This window comes from Blastomyces gilchristii, assembly GCF_000003855.2.
Source record: "Blastomyces gilchristii SLH14081 genomic scaffold supercont1.1, whole genome shotgun sequence".
NCBI lineage: Eukaryota > Fungi > Ascomycota > Eurotiomycetes > Onygenales > Ajellomycetaceae > Blastomyces > Blastomyces gilchristii.
In genome coordinates, this window is record NW_003101682.1 from 3756844 (window position 1) to 3781288 (window position 24445).

General features: G+C 31.3%; 1 protein-coding gene across 1 annotated transcript; it reads right to left on the reverse strand.

Moving 5' to 3' along the window:
• Positions 1-19525: 19525 nt before the first annotated feature.
• Positions 19526-23067, reverse strand: BDBG_00524 (oxidoreductase). Its single transcript, XM_002629232.2, has 4 exons — positions 21785-23067; positions 21358-21386; positions 20812-21150; positions 19526-20402 (listed from the first exon to the last, which is right to left on the reverse strand). The coding sequence occupies exons 1-4, from the start codon at positions 22323-22325 to the stop codon at positions 20091-20093; spliced, it is 1221 nt and encodes a 406-aa protein (XP_002629278.2). The 5' UTR covers positions 22326-23067; the 3' UTR covers positions 19526-20090.
• Positions 23068-24445: the final 1378 nt, after the last annotated feature.

A 24445-nucleotide genomic window follows, 5' to 3' on the forward strand; every position in this document is an offset into this window, starting at 1 on the left:
TCAGTAAGTGTTAAAGAGAGATAAAGGTAGAAGAGAGAGTCAGAAATGATATAATAATAATAATAATAATAATAATAATAATAATAATAATAGTAATAGTAATAATAATAGTAATGATAATGATAATGATAATAGTGATGATAATAATAATGATGATAATAATGAAAGAGAGAGTGTATTGAAATATATTACTGACTTATCAAATATAAAGAGACTTAAAGAAAATATTAACAGCTTTCAGAGATGTATGAAAATAGCTACAGTATTGTATAACAACATTATCTTCATTCAATACATGCACTGTTAATATTCTTTATATACAGTTATTATATAATCTGTATCAGAGATACATGCAGAAAACAGATCTTTGTTACTAGAATAAATGATTGCAGTAATTCTCTATTTTTATTTTATAAAGATAAGTTATTCTTATTTCTTTCTTCTCTCTTTCTCTTCTTCAATCAATCACTAATTTCAAGCTAGTATGAAAACTATTAAAACACTGTCAGAAACTCTCAAATTGAAGAGTATAGACTAATTAAATTTCAAATACAGAAGAAATCAAATTATCTTCTACAGATTCAATTACTCATCTTCTCTTTAAATAAAACAGCAGTTGCATTCTCTCTCTCTCTCTCAATCAAGCAAAACATGATCTATGAAAAGTGAGTATTATATCAGGCTATAATGACCAACACGGCCTCAGTATGCAGAGCTATATACATACAGCATGTGCTGAACTGAGAGACTATGTAAATTGTAAATCAGTAACAGCATTTCAGAGAGAGCTGTGCAGTGTGAGAAAGCTGTAATTCTCAGTTATATATGCAGAGAATGAATTACTGCAGTAAGTACATATATATTATATAAAAGTAATGCTTTTTAATAATACTCAGGCTCTGATATCATGAAAATAGAGTCTCTTCATGAGATCTGTTTTTATCAGAAGTCAGAGAATCTTATATTTTTCAAGATCATTATCACATATCTTATCTGTGAAATCAATGAAGAGAATCATCAATTTCAGTATTCTACTCTTAATATTATTCAAGTGATAGCAGAGTTTATTCTGATCACACTTTTTAAGTGTATGTTTTCTAATTATTCACATTTATACAGATATATACTGATTATTTATTAGATAATATTAAGATAATAACTTATCACAGTTGTGTTATTCTCACTATAAGAGATATACAATTGATAATAAACATTATGAAGACTCTGAGAAGTGAGTATTTTAAGAGTATTAGAGATCTACAATCTTGATTTTCTTCTATTTTTATTTTTTATTTTTTATTTTTCTTTTATTTTTTGTTGTGATTTTTTCTTGTTTTTATTTTATTTTTTGTTTTTTTGTTTTTTTTTTTATATTTTATATTTTTTTATAATTAAAATTATATGAATTATAATCTGTATTCAGAAAAGTAATGATATTTAATAACACTTTCTGTTAAATTTTCAACAAATGAGCACTATGTTATAATATTATGTAAGTGAGAAATAATTTCATAGTCTCATTTAATATCATTCTTAATAATGAGATTAGAATAAAAATATGACTAAGAATTTAAACATATTCTTTATCTGAGACTAGATTTTTATTTGAAAAGTGAATTTAAGATCTTTAATATTTGAAATAATGTGATTTGAGATCAATGTAATGAATATAAATCGTGATCAGAAGTAATGCTTTTAGATAACATGATAACTGTAAAGTGTGATTCTGGTCTCAGACATAGTCACACGGTTAGTCTAGTTTCTGTAAAGCTTTCAGTGCTGTCAGTGCTCTCTGCAGCTCTGCAGGCCTATAATTATCTTCTCTCTACTCACACAATCTCTGACTAGGCATATGAAAATATGTCTAGATTTCCTATCAATGATTCTCGCATCACAGTGCATTTTCATAATCTTATTATCAATGAGAGATAAATCTCTGAGTACCTGTAAAATCTGAGTAATTAACGCAATATGAATGTCATGAATTTGTGACAGATGTTGATCTGAACAGATGAGCTCTCTCTCTACATGTCAATTATTTCTGAGCTAAATACTTCAGTATAACTGAGAAAGTGAACACAGCTTTGTAAGAGATATCTGATTACATACATAGATAGTTAGTCTTTAAGAATCTGCTGCAACTGTGTACACTCTGATATTCAGCTCTTCTGAAGTCTGTGCATTTCTGATAATCTTTGCATTAAATACAACAATTGTCTGTACTACAGATATAATGCTCTCTGCTTCTTTAAAAAGCGGTATTAATAGTCACAGAAGAATTGAGTGTTACAGATATTCAGAATATGAGTATGAATTTTCTTTATTTTTTCTTTGTTAGTCTCTAAATTGTGTTCACAGTTCTGTTGTTATTTTCTTTGTTTTTTAGCTTTTAATAAGAACATGATTTCTTCTTCTCTTTGTGTACATTATAAACTGTTCATCTCAGTAGAAACTCATTATCTTATAGACTAGAGTTTAAAAAAACAGTGTTAATATCTTTATTATAATCAGGTTCTATGTCATTCTGACTTGTCAGAATTTATAGTATGAAAGTCATGTCTTAGCTTCTACAGATGTCTTATCTGTCTGAATAATTCTCAAGTAAACTCATTCATCTTATCAGAATACTCTTATCACTGAATTTTGAATCAGAGCTTACAATCTTACTTCTCTGAGTTAATAATTTTTTTGATCTGATATTCTCTTTCACTCTAATACTTTGTAAATAGAGTGATGAGTCACAGAATTCTCTTCTGAGAATTTCTTATATTTACAGAGCAAAGAGATATGAAAAACATTGTACATCTGTAGCTTAGATAGTAGTTTCAATCTGTAGAATTGTGAACTAACTTTCTTCATAATCTTATAAGACTCTGTATGCAAGAGATTCAGCTTCTTACTAGATCTTTATATAATAATATTTTCTAGACTCAGCTAGACTCTATTATCTTTGTTGAAACTCTTTTTAATATACTTGAAGGCATAGTATCTCTTCTAATACTCTTGAGTCTTTCTTAAGAATTTATGAGCTTTCTTCTGAATATTCTGAATTCTCTCAGCTTATTCACAGGCATTATTACACTGTATAGTGTACTCTTATAAATTCATTAAGATCATCTGAAGATGAGTTTCAGTGAGCATCTCAAAGAGAGTTTTATCTGTACTGATATACTTTGAGTTGTTGTATATATACTCTGTAAGTGATAATCAATATACTCAGTTATTCTGATTGTAATTGACAAAGTATCACAGATACTACTTTAATATACTTATCAGATATTCTATCTGATTATCTATCTATTGATCAGGCCATGAGAGAGTTATACATAGCCTGTATTACCTCAGTAGCTGATTATGAAGTTCAAGTTTGATGAAACAATCAAGGTAATTTCACTGAACTCTTTCAAAGTCTACAAAACAGAGCTTTGAGAAGAATTATGAGAGCATTCAAATCATCTCCTATTAAAGCAATAGAAATTGAAGCTTCAATTCCACCTTCTGCTATTTAATTTGAAAAGGCCTGTATGAACTATGCTCTGAGAGGCATGAAGATGAGCTCAAATTATATAATCAGAGAAAGAGTCTCTTATTTATATTCATCAGTTAACTCAGGAAATGAACTGGATTGAAATAGATTTCTTAATTGAAATGAGAATAATACTTTAAAGAAAATGCTCTCTCAACTCTATAGACTATGTTCACTTATTAAAAATTAATTTTCTTCATTAAATATTGAGAAAATTAATCATGAGAAGATATCTCTCTGAAGAAATAAGCTGAAATCTCTCATAGACTTACAAATAAGTGAACTATCTAAAGAGAGAGAATATGAACAGCATTTGAAGAAGATCTCTACAATCAATATAAAAGACTCTATTCTGATTTACTCAGATAGCTCAAAAAATGAGAATTTGCATAGATTAGACATAGGCATTGCTTATACTGAAGATAATATCAATTTTATCTCAGATTTCTGAAATTTAGGCTGTGAATCTGAAGTCTTTGATACTGAACTATTTGTAATAGTGAAAGCTTTCAAACTCATTGAAATAAAATCTCATAAAAGAGAAAATAGTTTGAAAGAGATATAAATATTCTCTGATAGTCAAGCTGCTTTAAAAAGACTTAGAAATAGTCAGATTCATATTAATCAAATGAATCTTGAACTGATTTTAAACTCTGTTTTGAAAATTCAAAAGAAAAGAACATCAAAACTGATAATTCATCTGCATTGAGTTCCTGCTCATATAAATCTTCATGACAATGAATTGGCTGATTCAGCTGTAAAAAAGAGTTCAGAATTAAGAAGATCTATTCAAAAAACAGTGTTCTGATTCTTTATAAAGAGAAAGATAAAAGAATCTTGTTTAAATAAGTGAAATGAAAGCTGGCAGAAACAAAAGAAGAGTATACATTATTCAAGATTTGAGATAAAATCAAAGTGAAAATCCTGTTTAATTAAATGTAAAAAGAAAATATTCTCATCTATAATTCAGCTGAAATTAGAACATGATTATTTCAAATCCTATATACAAACATTTAATGATAGATTTGATTCAACAGAGTGATTATTATTCAATGCAAATGAAAGTTCTGAGCATATTATAATGCATTATGCATTATACAATAGTCTCAGAGTCAGATTAAAGAAGAAGTATGATTTAAATCAATTAAATATGAGGTTCTTATTCTCAACTGAGACAGAAATTAAATACTTAATAGACTTTCTATCAGAAACTCAAGCAGCTATAAGAAAATGACTGAATTCAGAAGTATCTGAATATGAAGAGGTGGAAATTAATTAGATATAGTCTGTTAAAACAGCTATACACTATCTTTTAATAATTTTATTTTATTATAGTCTCTCTTTACTGTACTTGTTTCTTTCTGTTCTTTTCTATCTCTCTATTTAATGTGTCTATCTTTAAGACTATGTTCTCTTTTCCTTTGTCATAATATTTTCAAATGATTTCAAAGTATCAGAAGGTGTTAAAATACTGCAATTTGTAAACAGTTTTTGTATTTTGGGCTGGAATTTTCTGATTTTGCATATCTGAAATTGATAAATGTATAATAGTTGACTCAATAGATATAGGAAAAACCCTGAGAACTAAACATTCTCAGGTAGATGTCATAGTCTCTGACTGTATACATCTATAATTGAAGAATAATAATAATAATAATAATCTATCTATTGATAAAAAGCTGTGCTTAGATCTTATAAGATCTTCAGTATAGTTATCAGATCAGATCAAAACTTCTCTGTGAAGATTGATTCTCTGTTTAAGATAATGTTTATAGACAATTCATGCAACTGAATTATATTATAGATGAAGATATAAGTTAAATTCTTTGACTTTAAAATCTTACAGGTGGATATAAAGTGTGTCATCTTAGTAAAGTAATCTACTATCATCAGCACACTGTCAAAGCAGGCATCATACATGTTCTTACTTTCAGAGAGTCTCATGACAGTATTTATTTCTAGCTGTTTTCAAGGTTTCTGTGAGATGAATGAAGAAGTAAGTTCTTTATATAGTCTGAACTGCACTATCTGTGAATTCTGATAAACAGTATAAGAGTTCACTATCTTCTTCACAAGTTCTTGCATTTTCAGTGAGAAGTATTTTCTTATAAGTAACTTATAAGTTCTAGTATCTGTAAAATAACTTACTAGAGAAGAGTCATGATATCTTTTAATAAGTTCTACTCATAGAAACTTATTTACAGGTATATAAATCTGACTCTCTCTTTACAAGAGATTATTTAAGTTTCATCAATTCTTTATTTCTGCAGTCTTAATCTCTGCTATGAGTAGTTTCTGAATATGCTAAGTATATTTATTCTTTAGTTACAGTTCAGACAATCTGAACAGAAGATCTTATAAAGACTTATATTCTGTTTTTTCTTACATCAGATCTTTCATAATACTTCTTCAAGTCTGCAAACTCTTCAGATTATAGATACCTTCTTCAAGAATTTTCACAGAGATTCTCAGAGTGTTGACTCTCAGTGTTATAGAGAGTAGTTATACAGACTTCATTTCTCTCTCTTTCTTCTTCTCTTACAGGGAATTGAGAGACTCTTCAGTTAATCTCTTTATAATACTCAGTCTGAGCCTTCTATAAAGCTTTTCTATCTTCTGTAGTCTCTCTGTATCTGTTGTCCTGGTCTTCTTGATATAGTCAGACTGATAAGAGAGTCTGTCTACTGAGTTCTTAATTCTCTTAATATACTCTATTCTGAATCAGAACTCACTCAGTCTCTAAGCTCAGCAGATCTACTAATGTAAGAATAAGTGCTCGCAGGCGATTATTCGGGTGTTTGCAGCTTGGCGTGATATGTACTGTTAACTACTAGAAGTATCTGCAGTAGAAAGATGAAATGTAGAAGTTAAATGTATAATAGCATTTAAGCTGAGTTATGAATAGTATTCACAGACTTCAGTCTATATAGTTGTGTATAGTCAAGAGCTGCTAACTCTATTAATTATATAAGAGATAGAAATAGAGATAAAGAATCTGCAAGAAGTAGAATTTCTTACATATCTCTCTCTCTCTAAGACTTCATCTGTGAAGTCTTTCACTGGGTGATTCTATAGAATCAGGCACAGCACTGCAGTGTTACTCACTAAAAACTCTTCACATATATAAAAAATCTCAGTGAGAAAAAATTCCTTGTTACTGTGAAGAGAAAAGAGTCTGTCACTCAGTTTCTTATTCTGTGAGATTCTTTGTAATCTGCAGATCTTTCTCTGTCTATCATACAGATTCATCTCATATCTTTCATATAGAAGGGTTTCTGTTGACTCTCAATCATTTTCACAAGATTCTTATGTAATTATTACACAGATTTATCTTGCATCTTTCAATTATTTTTCTGTGAGATTCTTGTGTGATCATTACACAGATTCATTTCACAGATGAATTACTTTTTATGAAATTACTCTTATCAAAGAGAAGTATTCATGAGTTAATATTTCACTTATTCTTGTAAATCATCATTCTTTAACACTGTAGAATTGTGAGGAATTTTTCATTCTTTCATCAACTCTGTAAAATTATAGAATCAAGATATTCACAGTCTGCAATCACTCTCTATAGTCATACAGAAAGCTTCAGATCTGTAATTCACAATCACTCTTTATTTTCTAGAGTGATCTGACTGTTCTGTGAGATTATTCATAGTGTAAATAACCTCTTTAGAGTAGTATAAATATCTCAGATCTGTTCACAGAATCTCATCTTCTTTTCTCTTTTTCTGTAACAGCTTTTATTTTTATAAACTATGAGTATCTTCATTCATCTGTGAAGGGTTTTCACTCAGATAATAGAGAGAGAGTATTTCTAACAATATCTATATATTGATTCAATAACTTTTCAAGAATCAAAAACTTTTTCAATTTTAATATCTTTATAAATAATATCTGATCATTACTGAGCTTCTTATGAGTGTTCTTATGACTTCTTTAATCACTTTTTATCAGCTGATGAAGTACAGATGTTATCACTTATAACAGTATCTTTATCTCTTTCAGCTCTGTCACTGCATCTGATTTTCAGGCCAGCAGTCAACTCTGTGTTTCTCTCAGATCAGTCTCTGACTCTAAGTAGTATAGTCTCACTCTTTGTTATAAGTCTTCTCATAAGTAATTTCTTACAGACTCTAGCTGATAGTTGCTGTAAATCTTCTGATGCTGCTAGTATCTTCTGCAGCTCTGTGAGTCTATGATCACTCTCTTTCTATCTGTATAATCTCTGATCAGATCTATGTAAATATATCTAGATTCTCTATCAACAGTTCTTGCACTGTGATGCATTTTCATAATCTCATTATCAATGAAAGATGAGTTCTTAAGTACTCACAAAATCCAGGTAATCAAGACAATGTGAATGTCATGAATTTGTGATAGAAGTTAATCTGAACAGATGAGATCTCTCTTTACATCTCAATTATTTCCAGGCTGAATATTTCAGTATAACTGAGAGAGTAAATATAGCTTTGTAAGAAGTATCTGATTATATATATAGATAATCAGCTCTCAAAACTCTGATACAACTGTATAAACTCTGATATCTGACTTCTCTGAAGTCTGTGCATTTCTGACAGTCTTCACATTAAATGTAATAATTGTCTGTATCACAGATATAATACTCTCTGCTTCTTTAAAGAGAGAAATTGATAGTCACAGAGAGATTAAGTGTCATAGATATTAAGAATATGAGTATGAGTTTTCTTTGTTTTTTCTTTATTAATCTTCAAATTGTGTTCACAGTTCTGTTTTTATTTTCTTTATTTTTTAACTTTAATAAGAATGTGATTTCTTCTTCTCTTTATATACACTGTGAACTGTTCACCTCAGTAGAAACTTATCATCTTATAGACTAGAGCTTTTAAATAACAGTGTTAATGTCTTTATTACAATCAGGTTCTTAATGAAAATTATATTATACTGACTTATTAGAATTTATAGTATAAAAGTCATGTCTTAACTTCTACAGATATCTTATCTATCTGAATAATTCTCAAGTAAACTTATTTACCTTATCAGAATACTCTTATCACTGAATCTTGAATCAGAGCTCATGATCTTCCTTCTCTGAGTGAATAATCTCTTTAATCTGATATTCTCTTTCACTCTCTAGTACTTCATGAATAGAGTGATAAGTCACAGAATTCTCTTCTAAGAATTTCTTATATTCACAGAGTAAAGAGATATAAAAAATATTGTATATCTGTAATTCAGATAACAATTTTAATCTATAGAACTATGAACTAATTTTCTTTATAATCTTATAAGACTCTATCTGTAAGTGATTCAGCTTCTTACTAGATCTCTATATAATAATATTCTTTAGACTCAGTCAGACTCTATTATCTTTCTTAAAACTGTTTATAATATACTTGAAGTCATAGTATCTCTTCTAATACTCTTAAGTCTTTCTCAAGAATTTGTGAGCTTTTCTCTTGAATATTCTGAATTCTCTCAGCCTGTTCACAGGCATTATCACACTCTATAGTATACTCTCACAAGTGTATCAAGATTATTCACAGATAAGTCTCAGTGAGTATCTCAAAGAGAGTTTTATCTATACTGACATACTTTGAGTTATTATATACAAACTTTATAAGTGATAATCAATACACTTAGTCATTCTGATTATAATTGATAAAGCACTGCAGATACTGTTTTAATATACTTATCAGATATTCTATCTAATTATCTATCTATTAATGAAAAGCTGTACTTAGATCTCATAAGAGCTTCAGTATGATTATCAGATCAGACTAGAACTTTCTTATAAAGATTAATTCTCTGTCTGAGATAATATTCACAGACAATTCATATAACTGAATCACATTGTAAATGAAGATATAAGTCAAATTCTTTGACTTTAAGTTCTTGTAAGTGAATATAAAGTATATTATCTTGATGAAGTGATCTACTATTATTAGCACACTGTCAAAGCAGATATCATATATATTCTCTCTTTCAGAGAGACTTATAAGAGTGTTTATTTCTAGCTATTCTCAAGGTTTCTACAGAATGAGTAGAGAAGTAAGTTCTTTATATGCTCTGGTGGCCGAATGATTAATGCGGCCACCCAGTAGCGCCTTGGCGTGGGAAACCAGTGCATGTGGGTTCGAAACCCGCAGAGAATACATTAAATCCAGAACTCAAGCACCTCAGGTTTCTAATAAATACAGAGGTGTACAAATTGCTTTAATAAAATTACTCTATGTTCCTGGGCTGAGAAGTTATTATCACATGTATTTAATTGTCACTTCTTTGTATTTTCTATGTTCTTGTTATCTTGGCGTGGTCTCAACATCTGTATTTCCTTCTGTATAATCAACACTTGACCTGTATTTAACATCACGCAAGGACTCATCATAAGCTCTGCTTGCATATAAGTATAATAGAAGAATAATAATAATAATAATAATAATAATAAGTTCTTTATATAATCTGAATCACACTACTAATGAATTCTGATAAATAGTATAAGAATTCACTATCTTCTTCACAAGTTCTCATATCTTCAGTTAGAAGTATTTTTTTATAAGCAACTTATAAGTTCTAGTATCTGTAAAATAACCTGCTAGAGAAGAGTTATGATATCTTTTAATAAGTTCTATATATAGAAACTTATTCATAGATATATAAATTCAGCTCTCTCTTTATAAGAGATTAATTAAATTTCTTCAATTCTTTATTTCTGCAGAGTTGATTTCTGCTGTGAGTAGTTTCTGAATATACTGAGTATATTTATTCTTCAGTTGTAGTTCAGACAATCTGAATAGAAGATCTTATAAAGACTTATACTCTGTTTTTTCTTACATCAGATCTTTCACAGTGCTTCTTAATACTTATAAACTCTTCAGATTATAGATACTCTCTTCAAGAATTCTTATAGAGATTCTCAGAGTCTTGACTCTCAGTGTTATAGAGAGTAGTTATACAGACTTCTTCTCTCTCTCTTCTCTCTTCTCTTATAGAGAATTGAGAGACTCTTCAGTTAATCTCTGTATAACACTCAGTCTGAGCATTCTGTGAATCTTTTTTATCTTCTCTAGTGTCTCTATATCTGTTATTCTGATCTTCTTAACATAGTCAGATCTGTGAGAGAGTCTATCTACTGAGTTCTTAGTTCTCTTGATATATTCTATCTTGAATCAGAACTCACTCAGTTTCTGAGCTCAGTAGATCTACTGCTGCAAGTGTTTCTTAATTAAAGTAAACTATTATAAGCTGTTATAATCAGTTCTAACAGTAATCACTGATATAAGACTCTCAAAGTAGTGATATCAATGATAAAAGAATTTCACTATTATAGAAAGCTTCTGATTATAAATGTTATAATTAATCTTTATAAGTTATATCTTTCATAAGAAAAAAGTCACTGAAACTCAGTTCTTAGTTAACTGTAGTTATGAGACTATTTCTGAAATTGTAAAGAAGAAGATATCTGTCTTCAATCTGATTAAGAGTAAGAGATTAAAGTAGAACAGTATTACTGTATTTATAAATATTCATTTTAATCTTGTAAAGATCTTATAAGCTTCTGAGATAAGAAAGTTCTTACAGTTCTCTCTTCTTAATAATTTTTTCATTCTTCATTTATCAGATAACTTCTTCTTGTTTTCACTCTTCAGTATGTCTGTAAGAATCAAGAGAATTCTTATAAATATAAAGTTAAATCATCTATAGAAATTCACAAAGCTCAGAAACATCTAAATCTTATAAATACTAGTTAGTTCTGATAATAATAGAATAGTCTTCACTTACAAAGATTTTATCTGAATATTATTCACAGTGATTATATATTCTAGAAAATTAATTCAACAAGTACTGAAGTTGTACTTTATAAGCTTAATATATAGTTCTATCTCATCTAAGACCTTTAACACAGTTTATATATACTCAGTGTGTTCTTTCTTCTTCACAGAGTTTATTATCATATCATTCAGATATACTTAGACTGGCTGCTGAGATCATGAATTTCATGTTTGATCTCATTTGATCTGATCTCATACATTTCTTGCTGTGAATCCCGCTGGGACTGGCTATCAAAAAAACATGTAAAGTGACTATATAACAGATCTTAAAATGGAACCATAACTTGAAAAAAATAAGAAAGTGATCTCATTTGATCTCATTTAGTCTCATTCTTGGCATAAAGTTACTATTTTTAGACATTTTAAGGTTTTTTTTAGACTATTTTTAATTTTTTAAAAAGTAACACTTTTTGATAATGCTCAAATGAGATTTAAAGTCATTTAAAGCAATAAAAATAATTTAAATTGAGAAGTGGAAATCATGATCTCATTTGAAAAATGTAATAAGAGTAGACAGTAAGTTCTACTGAGACAGTATGAAACTACTCTCTAATGTTAAAACCGTGTAATGGGATCAGTTGAATTGGTAATGAAACTATTAAAAAATCTGGTCCTGGTCCCAGACACGGTTACACGGTCAGTCTAGATATACTATCATGAAAACATTCAGATATACATGAAGTGTTTTATTAATAAAAGACTGAAATACTATAAGAGTATTAGTCAAATCAAAAGACATTACTAGATATTCAAATAATCTCAGTACAGTTCTAAAGACAGTCTTTCATTAATTCTCAGACTGTATTCACAGCTGTTATTATTATTATTATTATTATTATTCTTTCATTATACTCATATACAAGCGGACCTTATGATGAGTCCTTGTGTGATGTTAAATACAGGTCAAGTGATGGTTATACAGAAGGAAATACAGGTGTTGAGACCACACCAAGATAACAAGAACATAGGAAAATACAAAGGAGTGACAATTAGATACATGTGATAATAACTTCCCAGCTCAAGAACATAGAGTGATTCATTGAGATGATTTATACACCTCTGTATTTATTAGAAACCTGAGGTGCTTGAGTTCTGGATTTAATGTATCCCCTGCGGGTTTCGAACCCACGCGCCTTGGTTTCCCAAGCCAAGGCACTACCGGGTGGCCGCATTAATCATTCGGCCACCGGGGCTATTCACAGCTGTGTATTTACATTGATCACATTCAATTGTGTGAATATAACAGCTTTTATAAGACAGTTGATTACATTCTCAATCAGAGATAGAGCATAGTAACTCTTTATTATCTTGAAGTTCAGGTTACAGTAGTCTACACATAATCTGAGATCTTCATTCTTCTTCTGTACAAATATCACAGAATCTTTCATAAAGATCTGTGAAGATTGAATGAAGTTATTCTTCAGATTCTTCTTTATATAAGTCTGTAAGATCTCTGTCTTATAATGAGAGAGCTTGTATCTTAATTCTCAGAAGAATTTCTACTCTTCTATCAAATCTATTATCAGATTCTTCTCATAGTAAGATAAAAGCTCAGCTGTCTTAGCTGAACTGAATATCTCTATAAGATCTTGATATTTCTCTGATATCTGAAGCTCAGTTTTTATAACTGTGAAGTTCTTATACATTTGTAAAGTTATTATATAGATGAGCTTATCTTCTCTAATTAACTCTATAGTATTAACTGATTCTATCTCTGTAAGTGAGTCTGTCAACACTGATTAAAAGTATAAACCTAACTTATAAATAGCTATGTGTGAATTATGTCTTTGAAGTTATATAAGTTTCAAGTATATATTATCTATGATATCTGTGATAATCACAGTTTCTGTAAACTTTCTTCAGATTTCAGAGAGATCTTACAATTCAAAGATAACTCTTATAAGTCTCTCAGTTCTCAGATCTGAGTTCTCATATTCTGCTTATTATAAGAGTAGATTCTCAGTTTTCATCACTTAGCTTATTCACTTCATGAGCTTTAGAAACACTACAGTGATCTGAGATTCTGAGTTCATTAATACTTCTCATACTTATAAAGTAACAGTATTACAGTGTAGTCTCTCTTCATAAGTATATATTTTTATTGAAGAAGTAACAGATTCAGATATCAGCTTTAAGACTTTTAAGAAGACTGTTACTGACTCTGTCTATGACTTGTTAAAATTCTATTTTAGTTTATTCAGACAGTTTGTATGAAGATATTCTAATTTAGAATAGATGAAGTAGAGACTCTTTTTCTTATTCTTTCTATTATACACTTCATTTATAAGAGCTTATAAAGCTCTCTCTCTCTACTTAGTAGTCAGATATGAATCTCTCTATATCTTATTTTCTTTTCTCAGTAAATCTGTTCTCTGTTATTCTGACTCTTATAAGACTGATTAATAATTCAATCTCTGTAAGTCTGTGACTCTCACAGTAATCTATAAGCAGTGAATAAGAGTGATCAGTTTCTTCAGAGTCAAGAGCTTAAAGTCTTGCTTAATGAGCTTATTCTGTATATCTTTATTCAGTCTCTTTATAAATATTATTATTCAGGTCTTGTTTCAGAGCTCTGTTTTCACAGATCTTAATTCATATCATAATTTCATAAAGTGCTATGAGTAGTCTTCATCAGACTTCTTATCTCTTTTTCTAATATTAATAATTACAGCTCAGATGTCATCTATCTAACTCACAGAGTCTGTTAACTTATTCTCTAGATAGATCTTAAGAATAGATTAGTGAGATCTCTCAGAATTATTCTCTCAATAATCTAGTCAGTTCTTGACTTCAGTATAGTAGAGATCTGTTATTATAGAGATGATAGCTTTTTCATCTTTCATATCACACAGCTGAGCTTGTGAGTCAATTTTAAATACAAACTTACAAAAGTTTTTATAGATTGTGATTTAATAAATAATCTTAAGTGATTGTAACTTAAGAAAGTGTCTTTTCAGTTCACAGATATCTCTGAAGATTATATCTAGAGACTTGATTTAAGATTGTTTACAGATAATAAGTATTTTTTGTAGAAAAATAGCTTAATTCTGTGAGAGATGCTCAAGAATGTTCTTCACTGAGATTGATTCATTTGTGAGTTCAGAGAGTTTCTCTGTTACAGATGTAAAAAATGATGTTCTATAAGTAATTAATAAGTTCTCTAAGACTTCTTTCACAGAAATTATTCATAATTCAGATGACTGCTTCTAAGTATCTGCAGTAGAGTTTACAGAGATTGAAGTATATAAGTTTCTAGTTCTTTCAGTCATAATAAGTGATTGCTGACTGACAGAGCTTGAAATGTAAGAATAAGTACTCACAGATGATTATTCAGATATTTACAGCTTGATATGATATATACTGTTAACTACTGGAAGTATTTACAGTAGAAAGATAAAATGTAGAGATTAAATGTATAATAGTATTCAAGCTGAGTTGTAAAATGTAGTCATGAACTCCAGTCTATATAGTTGTATGTAGCCAAGGGCTGCTAACTCTATTAATTACATGAGAGATAGGAATAGAGGTAAAGAATTCGCGAGAAGCGGGATTTCTTACACAGAGAAATCAGCTTCAACAACTGTCTCATGATCAGAATTAAATGTTATCAGCAGAGAGATATTAATAAATATCTTCTTAATCTGTATAAATGCAGCTTCAGTATTCACTGATCACTGAAATACTAAGTTCTTCTTAATAAGTTCTGCAAGTGATCGCATAATATCTGAGAAGTTTCATATAAATCACTGATAGAAGTTAGTAGATTTAATAAATCTTTAAATATCTTTTATAATACATGAAGGTTTTCATTCAAGAATGGCAGTAGACTGGCCGCTGAGACCATGAATTTCATGTTTGATTTCATTTAGTCTGATCTCATACATTTCTTGGCGTGAATCCCGCTGGGACTAGTCATTAAAAAAACATGCAAAGTGACTATATATCAGATCTTAAAATGAAATCATGACTTGAAAAAAATGAGAAAGTGATCTCATTTGGTTTCATTTAGTCTCATTCTTGGCATAAAGTAACTATTTTTAGACATTTTAAGGTTTTTTTTAGACTATTTTTAATTTTTTAAAAAGTAACACTTTTTGATAATTCTTAAATGAGATTTAAAGTCATTTAAAGCAATAAAAATAATTTAAATTGAGAAGTGGAAATCATGATCTCATTTGAAAAATGTGATAAGAGTAGACAGTAAGTTTCACTGAGACAGTATGAAACTACTATCTAATGTTAAAACTGTGTAATGGAATCAGTCGAATTGGTAATATAACTATCAAAAAATCTGGTCCTGGTCCCAGACACGGTCACATGGTCAGTCTAAATGACAGAGATCTTCTCAGAATTTATTTGAATTCTCTTATCAGCTTTTATAATAAAACCTAGATATTTTATACTCTTGACTTCAAAATCACACTTGTCAATATCTATTGATAGTTCTGCTTTTCATAATTATTGTAATACTCTTTATACATGTTTCTGATATTTCTTTCTGAATTCATCAGTAAAGATGAGAATGTTATCAAGATATACAGATATAAACTTATTGAGAAAATCTCAGAGTGCTCAGTTGATATACTTCTGAAATGTACTGAGAGTGTTAGTCAGTTCAAAGAATGTGACTACTTATTCAAAGAGATTATAATATGTTCAGAATACTTTAAGTTATTCGTCTTCTTCAGTAATATAAATCTTATAAAACACAGTAATGATATCTAGCTTTATAAATTATTAAGCTCATGTGAGATGTGCTAGAGTTTTATTGATGAGAGATAAAAGATAACAATTCTTCTTTATCAATCTGTTCAGATCTTAAGAGTTCAAACAGAATCAGAGTTCTTTATCTGATTTCTTTGCAAAGAGAATAGAAGCTGCAGTGAAAGAGTTACTAATATGTATAAATTTCTTATTCAACAGATCATTGAGTGTCTTCTGAAAAAGAAGAAGTTTATCTCAAGACATATTATAAAGAGAGTCTTATGATGACTCAGAATTCTTATCATTCTTCTTTTCTAACTTGATACTGTGATTTACTTCTGAGTCTTGTAAGAGAGATATATTCATAATATTATCTTATTAGAAAACATCTAGATATTTGTGATATTATTAAGAGAGTTTCATATAAGAATCTGTTATTGTAGTACAGAATAACTTCTCTAAAACTTTCTTAATATTACTCAGACTGATGAAATATATTATTATATAATTCTTCTATTAATGGCTTTATCAGCAGTCTCATCAATGACTTCTTTTTCAGAGTATTTTATAAGTGTTGACAGAGATCTGTGTAAGATTCATAGTCTTGTGAATATTATCTTTGTGAATTCTATCATTATTAGAGAATATTAAGCTTCTGTTTTAAGTGTTTAACAAGATATCTTGTTCAGATAGTCAGACAAGTTCTAGCATAAGATTATAGTCAAGATTATCAACTTCATATGTATAAGTATCTTCATATTGATGTTCTTCAACATCTATGTTTAGTTTTATTACATGACAGATATAAATATCTTTTGAATCATTAAATTCTGCAGAAAGTCAGAGTTTTGATAAGAAGATACACTGAAGATTATAACATCTTACAACTGAAGATTTAATCATTGTATAATAGTATAAACTGCTGTCTATCATAGCTTTTATATTATACATATTATCTATCACAGTAGATACAAGAATTGTATTCATTACCATTTTCTTTTCAAATTATTATCATCTGATCTCTTCAAGCTTCTGCTTGCAAATTTGAACAGAAGCTAATCTTTTCTCTGTTTCATCACAGTATTCTCATAGTTATTTTCTGAATCTTTCTCTAATGTAATGTGATTGGCACAGACAGACACTGATTCATCTTTTAAGTGAGAAGACATGTAGATTAATCAGCAGTTAAAAGTGATATGTTCTGATCAGTTACAGTTAATGTACATCTCATATTGATATCAATCAGTGACTTCTTCAGAAGTAATCTCAGAGACTCAGAAACTTGTTTAAGTCACAGGAACTCTTGTTTCTGTATAGACATTTGAGTTCACTTAATTCATGACATCTGCATTGTTATTCTTTGACATAGATGTATAAGTGACTGAGATGTAACATCTTCTATCACTATTCTATAAACTCTTAAGCTTGATAAGACAGTCATTCAATGTTTAGAGTTGTATACAGAAGCCTTCATAAGTCTAATCTTTATCTACACTTATAAGAGTCTGTAGAAGTTTGAAAGTTAGTCTCTTCTTAAGCATGCTACTCTTTATTCAATTCTCTCAAGATTGATCATCTGCTTCTAGAATCTTGATGTTAAAATCAGAAATGAATGTTGTAAGAGAAGTATTTCTCTATCAGACACTGTATAGTCAATCTAATGCCTTCTATTGCATAGCAGTATCTCAGAACAGAACATTAAGATGTTTGATAATATTGTCAGATATATATAACATCAGTTCACATGTCTTCATTCATGAATGAAACTTCTGTCTTATGTGATTCTTCAATTGACTATTGATATATCAATCTTGATTAGTTAATAAACTGATGATATCTTTATCTACACTTAGTTTCATAAGCATTTCCAATCTTCATGATCAATAGAGAGTGAGATCAAAAGCATCAAAATATACAGAAGTATCTAGATATTTCTTCAGCACTTGTATATTTATATCTGATTCAGTTGATGTTGAAATTACTTGTACAGAGGTTTCTAGTTGAAATAATTATTGAATTTTCTCATATTGACATTATTAAGTTGCATGCATATTGACTATCTATTACTGTTATAATTTCAACATTACTCAGAGTCACTGTGATACTGCATTCATACTCGCATTCAAGAGTTCTCTTATATTATCAGTAGATATAGCTGTATTATTTGTCAGATGTATGATATCTGCAGAATTAAAAGAAATGTAATTATATGAATATCTCATATATCTAAGATGTCAGCACTCTCAGATCTTTTACTGATATTCTCTTATAAGATTCTATTCTCTTTGTAAGATCTTGTTCTCTTTATGAGATCTTGTTACAGAGTCAGAGTGACTGATGAATAAGCTTCTATTTAGAAACTCAGTGTTCACTTAACTGATTATTCATTTTTCTATTTCTTATATATTATTACACATTTAAATATCTTCTCAATAAGTAATCATTTCTAATAAGGAGATGATAAATGTTTTTCAAGTATAAGAGATCTACACTGAATAGATTGATATAATATATAGATCTTATAATACAAAAGTGAAAAATGTTAAAGAAGAAAAAAAAGAGAAAGTGCAGAAATCAGTGATCAGAGTGAATACTTATATACATATACAGAGACACTTCAGAGTAAAAGAATAGAAATTTCAGAGTAGAAGAATAGAAATTCTGTGAGTTTTTCAGCTGAGATTTGACAACTGAGAATTGAAGCTTTCAGTAGAAATCTATAAAGTGTAATGAAATAGTCTATATAATTTTATCAGATGCAGGCTGTCACACTTACTTATCTATCAAAGAGTGTCTCTGATAGCTCATTCAGATATGTTTATCTTCATATGAAAAGATTTATTATAATATAATTGAATAAGTACTGAGAATATTATTATATACTCTTTTAATATACAAAAGACCTCTTTATATGTAATATTTCAGATAATTGAATAAAACTTCTTCTTTCACAGATTTACATTTATTTCTCTTAAGAGATCTGAGAGTAATATAGTTATTTATATGAAATCTTTAATATATCTACAGTAGTATAAGATTAACTTAAGAAATTATTATACATAATATACATTTCTCAGTAGCAGTTAATTCACTATAACATTCAGCTTCTCTGAGATGAGATATATACAGATATTATTTACTATATATTCTATAAACTTTAACTCTTTCATTTTAAACATATACTTGATTGATTTAATATAGAGCTTATACTCTGTGACAGTTATAAGCACTTTATCAAGATACTTCAGATGTTTATTATATAACTTTGAAAAGATTGAGATGTTATTTAGATATATAAGACATAAGATTTTATTCTGTTTATAAAAAATCATATTTATCATTATTTAAAAGATAACAGTCATATTTATCAGACTGAATAATATTGCTAGAAATTCATCTTCTCTCCTTGCATATTAAATATAGTTCAAGATACTGATAGTTTGTCTATACAAATCTGTTACTATTCTGAGAGAAGATTAATCTTTGATAGATATTAAGTATTTCTAACTGTATTCAACTGTCATTAAATCTGTGACAGTAAGTATCTGTTCTTAATCATAAGCTTATTGAGTGCTTGATAATTGATACACAACTGCTATTTCTCACTCACCTTTTTCATAAATACAACTGAGAAACCTCACATACTTGATAAGAGTTGTATAAGACTACATTTCAGAAGGTCTGTGATCTGATACTTCTGTTCTTTGAGATGTATTTGCAACAGAAGGTATGCATTTTAATTAACTGGTTTTATATTCTCTGTATCAATCTCATGTACAAATTCTTCTTCCAGTGATAATTTCAGTGAAAGATCTGTTTGAAAGATCTTCTCATACTTCTCTAGAAGTGTCTTTATATGCTTGTTCTTCTGTATATTCTTTATCTTGGTTTCCTTAACCAACGAAATCAGGCATCAGCAGAGAAAGAAAAAAAAAGGTGAGAAGGCGAGAGAGTCCGCTACCCAATACCCACCAACGAAAAATCAAGCATGCCATCAAAGGGATGGATGATATGTGTTGTATGTTCTCCATCATGCTCAAGCCTAGTTACCACGAACTATGCCCCCCATCCATCCTCAAATCACTGCCTGTCATAAAACTGCTCGCATCACTGATCAAAAACACAGCCGCGCCGCGATACTCCTGCGGCGCGCTGAGCCGGTTCAGCATATTCTGCTTCGGCCACTCCGTGCGGCGCTCGGGGTATTTCACAAACAGCTCCTCGACCATGGCGGTGACGATGTAGCCGGGCGAAATGGTGTTGACGCGGATGCCGTGCTGGCCCCATTCGGAGGCGAGATTGCGGGCGAGTTGGAGGACGCCTGCTTTGCTGGTGTTGTAGGCGGGGCAGATTAGGCCCTGGGGTTTTGTGCAGTTAGTATTTGTCAGTGTTTTGGGCGGTTGGTGGCATAGTATTGGGGTAGTTAGGGTTGTTTCTTAGAAAGTTCAAACGGGTGATGATGTATGTGGGGTAGTTGTGTTAAGAGGCTAGTGGGACAGGGGCTGACAGCTGCACCAGCAGCGATTGCCATACATAGTCCACACCACCATATGCCGAGCCAAAGCCATATGCCACGAGAGAAATGTTGCATTTCAGGAAAAGCAGATGCCAAAAGTGAGCCGGCGGGCTAGAGCAATCGGATGTGCATCTCTCGCTTTATTCTTCGTCTCCGGTAAAAGGCGAAGCGGAGAAATAAACACGATCAAGGGGGAGGAGGAAAAGATACGAATGAAAATTAAAAACAAAAATAAAAATCGCAGAACATACCCTATTCGCAATAGTCCCACTCATACTCGCGATCATAACAATGCTCCCTCCATTTCCAAACCTGATCATCTGCTTCGCCACAGCCTGGGCGGTCATAAACACGCCCGTAATGTTGATCTCAAACATCATATTAGCATCCTTGGCAGTGTACTCGAGCGCAGGAGTTTCCTGTTGAATCCCCGCTGCGGCAACGAGGCCGTCTATCCTACCCTCATGGTCTGCGATTTCCGTGATAACCTCGTTTAGAACCTCGGTGTCGCGCACGTCGATGCGACGGTAGTGGATCTTCGTGTTTAGCTCTTCTGCTGCGCGCTGCTGGACGCGATAGAAATCGGGTGACTAGATGGTGGTCATGATGATGATGATGATGATGGGTTTACGTCAGTGATTTGGTGCCAGACGGTTGGGTTAGTTTTAAAAAGTAGCGGCCCAAGGGAGTCGAGTCCACAATTCTTGTATGTCGGAAGCACTCTAGATTTCCACGGGGTGTTTGGGGTAATAAATATAAAGCCGGTGGAGATATGGAATGGAAAGTACTGTACAGACGGGATTATCCAGACGGTCGAGAGCGTAGACTAAAGTTTTGGACAGCAGCGGTCAGCAGATCGGATTCTCAATCCAACCAACTGGTTAAAAAGCAATAACAGACGATTGGGCCCAAGAAGAACCCAAGCAGAACCCAAGCTGGCCCACTGTAACGCGGCGGCATGTCCACTTTTTGTCCATTTTTCGCCCCAAACCCCCTAAGTCAATATCCACTTCTTCAGCATCGAATTCCAGTCCAGCCCAGTCAGTGTGTTCTGGCCGAGGAAATTCATGGCAATAGCAGCTTTCGCCTCAAGCTCAAGACCTCCGTTTCCCTCATGAACAACAAGTGGGAGGATGTAGTGGAATCCGGCGACTTCCTCCACCTAACCAAAAAATAGAGATATCTAATGAAAAAGAATGTGTAAAAAAAGGGGGACGAGCTTACCAGTAGCACCAGCTTCCAATAACGCCTCGGACTGCGTCAACCCAAGTCCGCGCGCGGCACCAGACACCAGCACGACTTTGTCAGTCAGGACGAATTCGGGCAGTCTGCGTTTGGTGTCTAGGTAGACTTTCGGTTTGACGTCGTCCATGGGGTTGGTTTCCTCCTTTGGCGGGCTGCTGGGCCCGGGAGCCATGGGTTGTGCTGTGGCTGCGGCTGCGGCTGCGTGGATGCCATTACGCAGCGGAGAGGTGTTGCCGTTGACTGTAGTTGTGAAGATAGGAGACATGCTGTGGAAGGAGGATGCTAGGGATGGTGAACAGTATGTTGCAGAGGTAGATACTATGGTATGGTCGTTGATAGAGCGCAGTAAAGGGCTGTTTGTTAGGCGGGAAGATGACAAAGCTCTGGTTGAGATGAAGGGGGAGGATAGGGAGGAGGAGGGAGGTGAGATGGGGAGAATTGGGAGAATTGGGAGTGAGAAAGAGAGGAGGGAGCGGGATGGGTGTTTATGTATGCTGGAGCTGAGGATTCTAGACAACATCTTTTGGGTAATTCATGTTCTGGTGTATGGTTAGCTAGCTGGCTATCTTGGATGGAGTCTGTCCCCTTATAAGTTATTGCAGTGCGAGATTGGGGATCTAGAATACGGCCCGTGTGCTATATATTCTACTAAGCAGCGTCCTCCCGGGAATAATTGGTTCCAGTGATGCTTCTAATAAGCGATCCCAATCACGGTGCATTTGCAAAAGTCGATGAACACCGATAACTAGCCCAAAGAACACTGGTAGCTGTGTTCGTTGCAACAACGGCATTCCGTCACACCCAAGCCACTGGAGACGACGTATGTGCTTGGGTGATGAGAGAGTAACTTGAGTCCCCTAATATACAAAACTTCTACTAAGCAGCTTGTTCGGGTGACAAGCGGAGACCCTTGAGTTCGAGACTCCGTGTGGGGTAAAACTTATCCCAGATCCCAGCCTGGATAGTTATCGGCCAAGGAATGATTTCATTATGGGCCTGAGCAGTCGAGCATCAGCATCAGATGAGGTGAAGCTGGGGATCAAGCCAGAGTCACAGTACAGGTGATGGTTCGGAAGGCTGAATCGAGTAAACCGTTGTTCTGGTGCCGGCGGAATTGCCGATTGGCAATGGATCAGAGCCGAGTGGACAGGCGGACTGAGGGTGGACTGGGGAACTTGGGACGAGGAGAGGCAAGTCGACGAACTTTCCAGGGCGGGCTATGTTTTAATGAGTAATTACATTTAGCTTCAAATGACCCCACATTCTATTTATATGAGATTGCCATGTATTCTGAATTGATTTCTCTTTTTTCTCAAATATCTCATCTCTAGTATCTCATCTGTTAATTTCATATAGCATCAAATACTGACATCATCACAAGAGCTCTTATAGTGGCTTTTAAATGACTCTATTTTGACAAGTCAGATGCTGAAATAACAGAAATCACTCAGATCTCAAAGAGTCAAATCAACTGTATATATAAACACGCAATTCAACACAGATTCAATTCAGAACTGTCTCATATTATACTTTGTAATAAATGGCTTTGAGATGTCTTCAAATCTGGCTGATCAACTCTGAGAAATAATGGTATTAAAAATACTATATTTGCAAAGATTTGATGTAATTGATATAAATGAGAAAAAACATGTACTGATTTTATCAATAAATTCAATAATGAAGAAATTAAGATATTGTTTATAACTATATAAAGAATTCTTTACAAAGCAGGTTTGTGAAAAACAAAGTTTATAGAGAAGTCAGAACTTATTAAAAAAGTATAGTTAAATTAATTTTAATTCTATTTAAAGTATAAGAATTAAACTTTGAAAAATTGAAAAAATATTATCTGATCAGATGAATTCTTTATTATTTTTATTCATTAATAAGATGAATATAAAATATAAAATATATTTCATGAAATTTATTCTTGAAACTGTATATATAAATAATGAAAGAAATTATCTGAATTCATATTCTGAGTCTGTTTTTTATATGATAAAAAGAGTTTATTTCATTATTAAGTCAGAGAAATGTTGTAAAAGCATACTTAATTCATTGAGTATATTAGAATTTTAAACTCAGAAATAAAATCTATAAAGAAGTAAAAATGTGTAAAAAATCTCACTTATTATAAATTTTTTATCTTTATTTCTATTTCTTTTATAATTATATAGTTAGCAGCTCTTGATTATACATAATTATATAAACTAAAGTTCATAACTATTATTTATAACTCAGTTTGAATACTATTATATATTTAATCATTACATTTATTTTTCTACTGTGAATACTTCTAATAATTATCAGTATATATTATATCAAGCTGTGAATCTCTGAGTAATTGTCTGTAAATACTTATTTTTACATTTCAAAGTCTGACAATTAGCAACTGTCTATTATAATTGAAAAGATTAAAAACTTATATACTTTAATCTCTGTGAACTTTACTGCAGAATCTCAGAAGTAGTTAACTAAACTATAAATAATTTCTATGAGAAAAGTGTCAGAAAACTTATAATTTACTTATAAAATATAACTCTCTGTATCTGAGACAGAGAAACTCTCTAAATCTGTAAATAAATCAATAATAATAATGAATATTTTTGAATATTTTTTACAGAATTAAGTTATTATTTT

What these genes read in the sequence shown, in the direction of transcription:
- BDBG_00524 (XM_002629232.2), bottom strand. Translation starts at nt 22,325, where the DNA reads ATGTTGTCTAGAATCCTCAGCTCCAGCATACATAAACACCCATCCCGC. An exon ending in TCGACCGTCTGGATAATCCC is followed by an intron (nt 21,151 to 21,357) that starts GTCTGTACAGTA and finishes ACCACCATCTAG; the next exon opens with TCACCCGATTTCTATCGCGT. An exon ending in GTGGGACTATTGCGAATAGG is followed by an intron (nt 20,403 to 20,811) that starts GTATGTTCTGCG and finishes ACAAAACCCCAG; the next exon opens with GGCCTAATCTGCCCCGCCTA.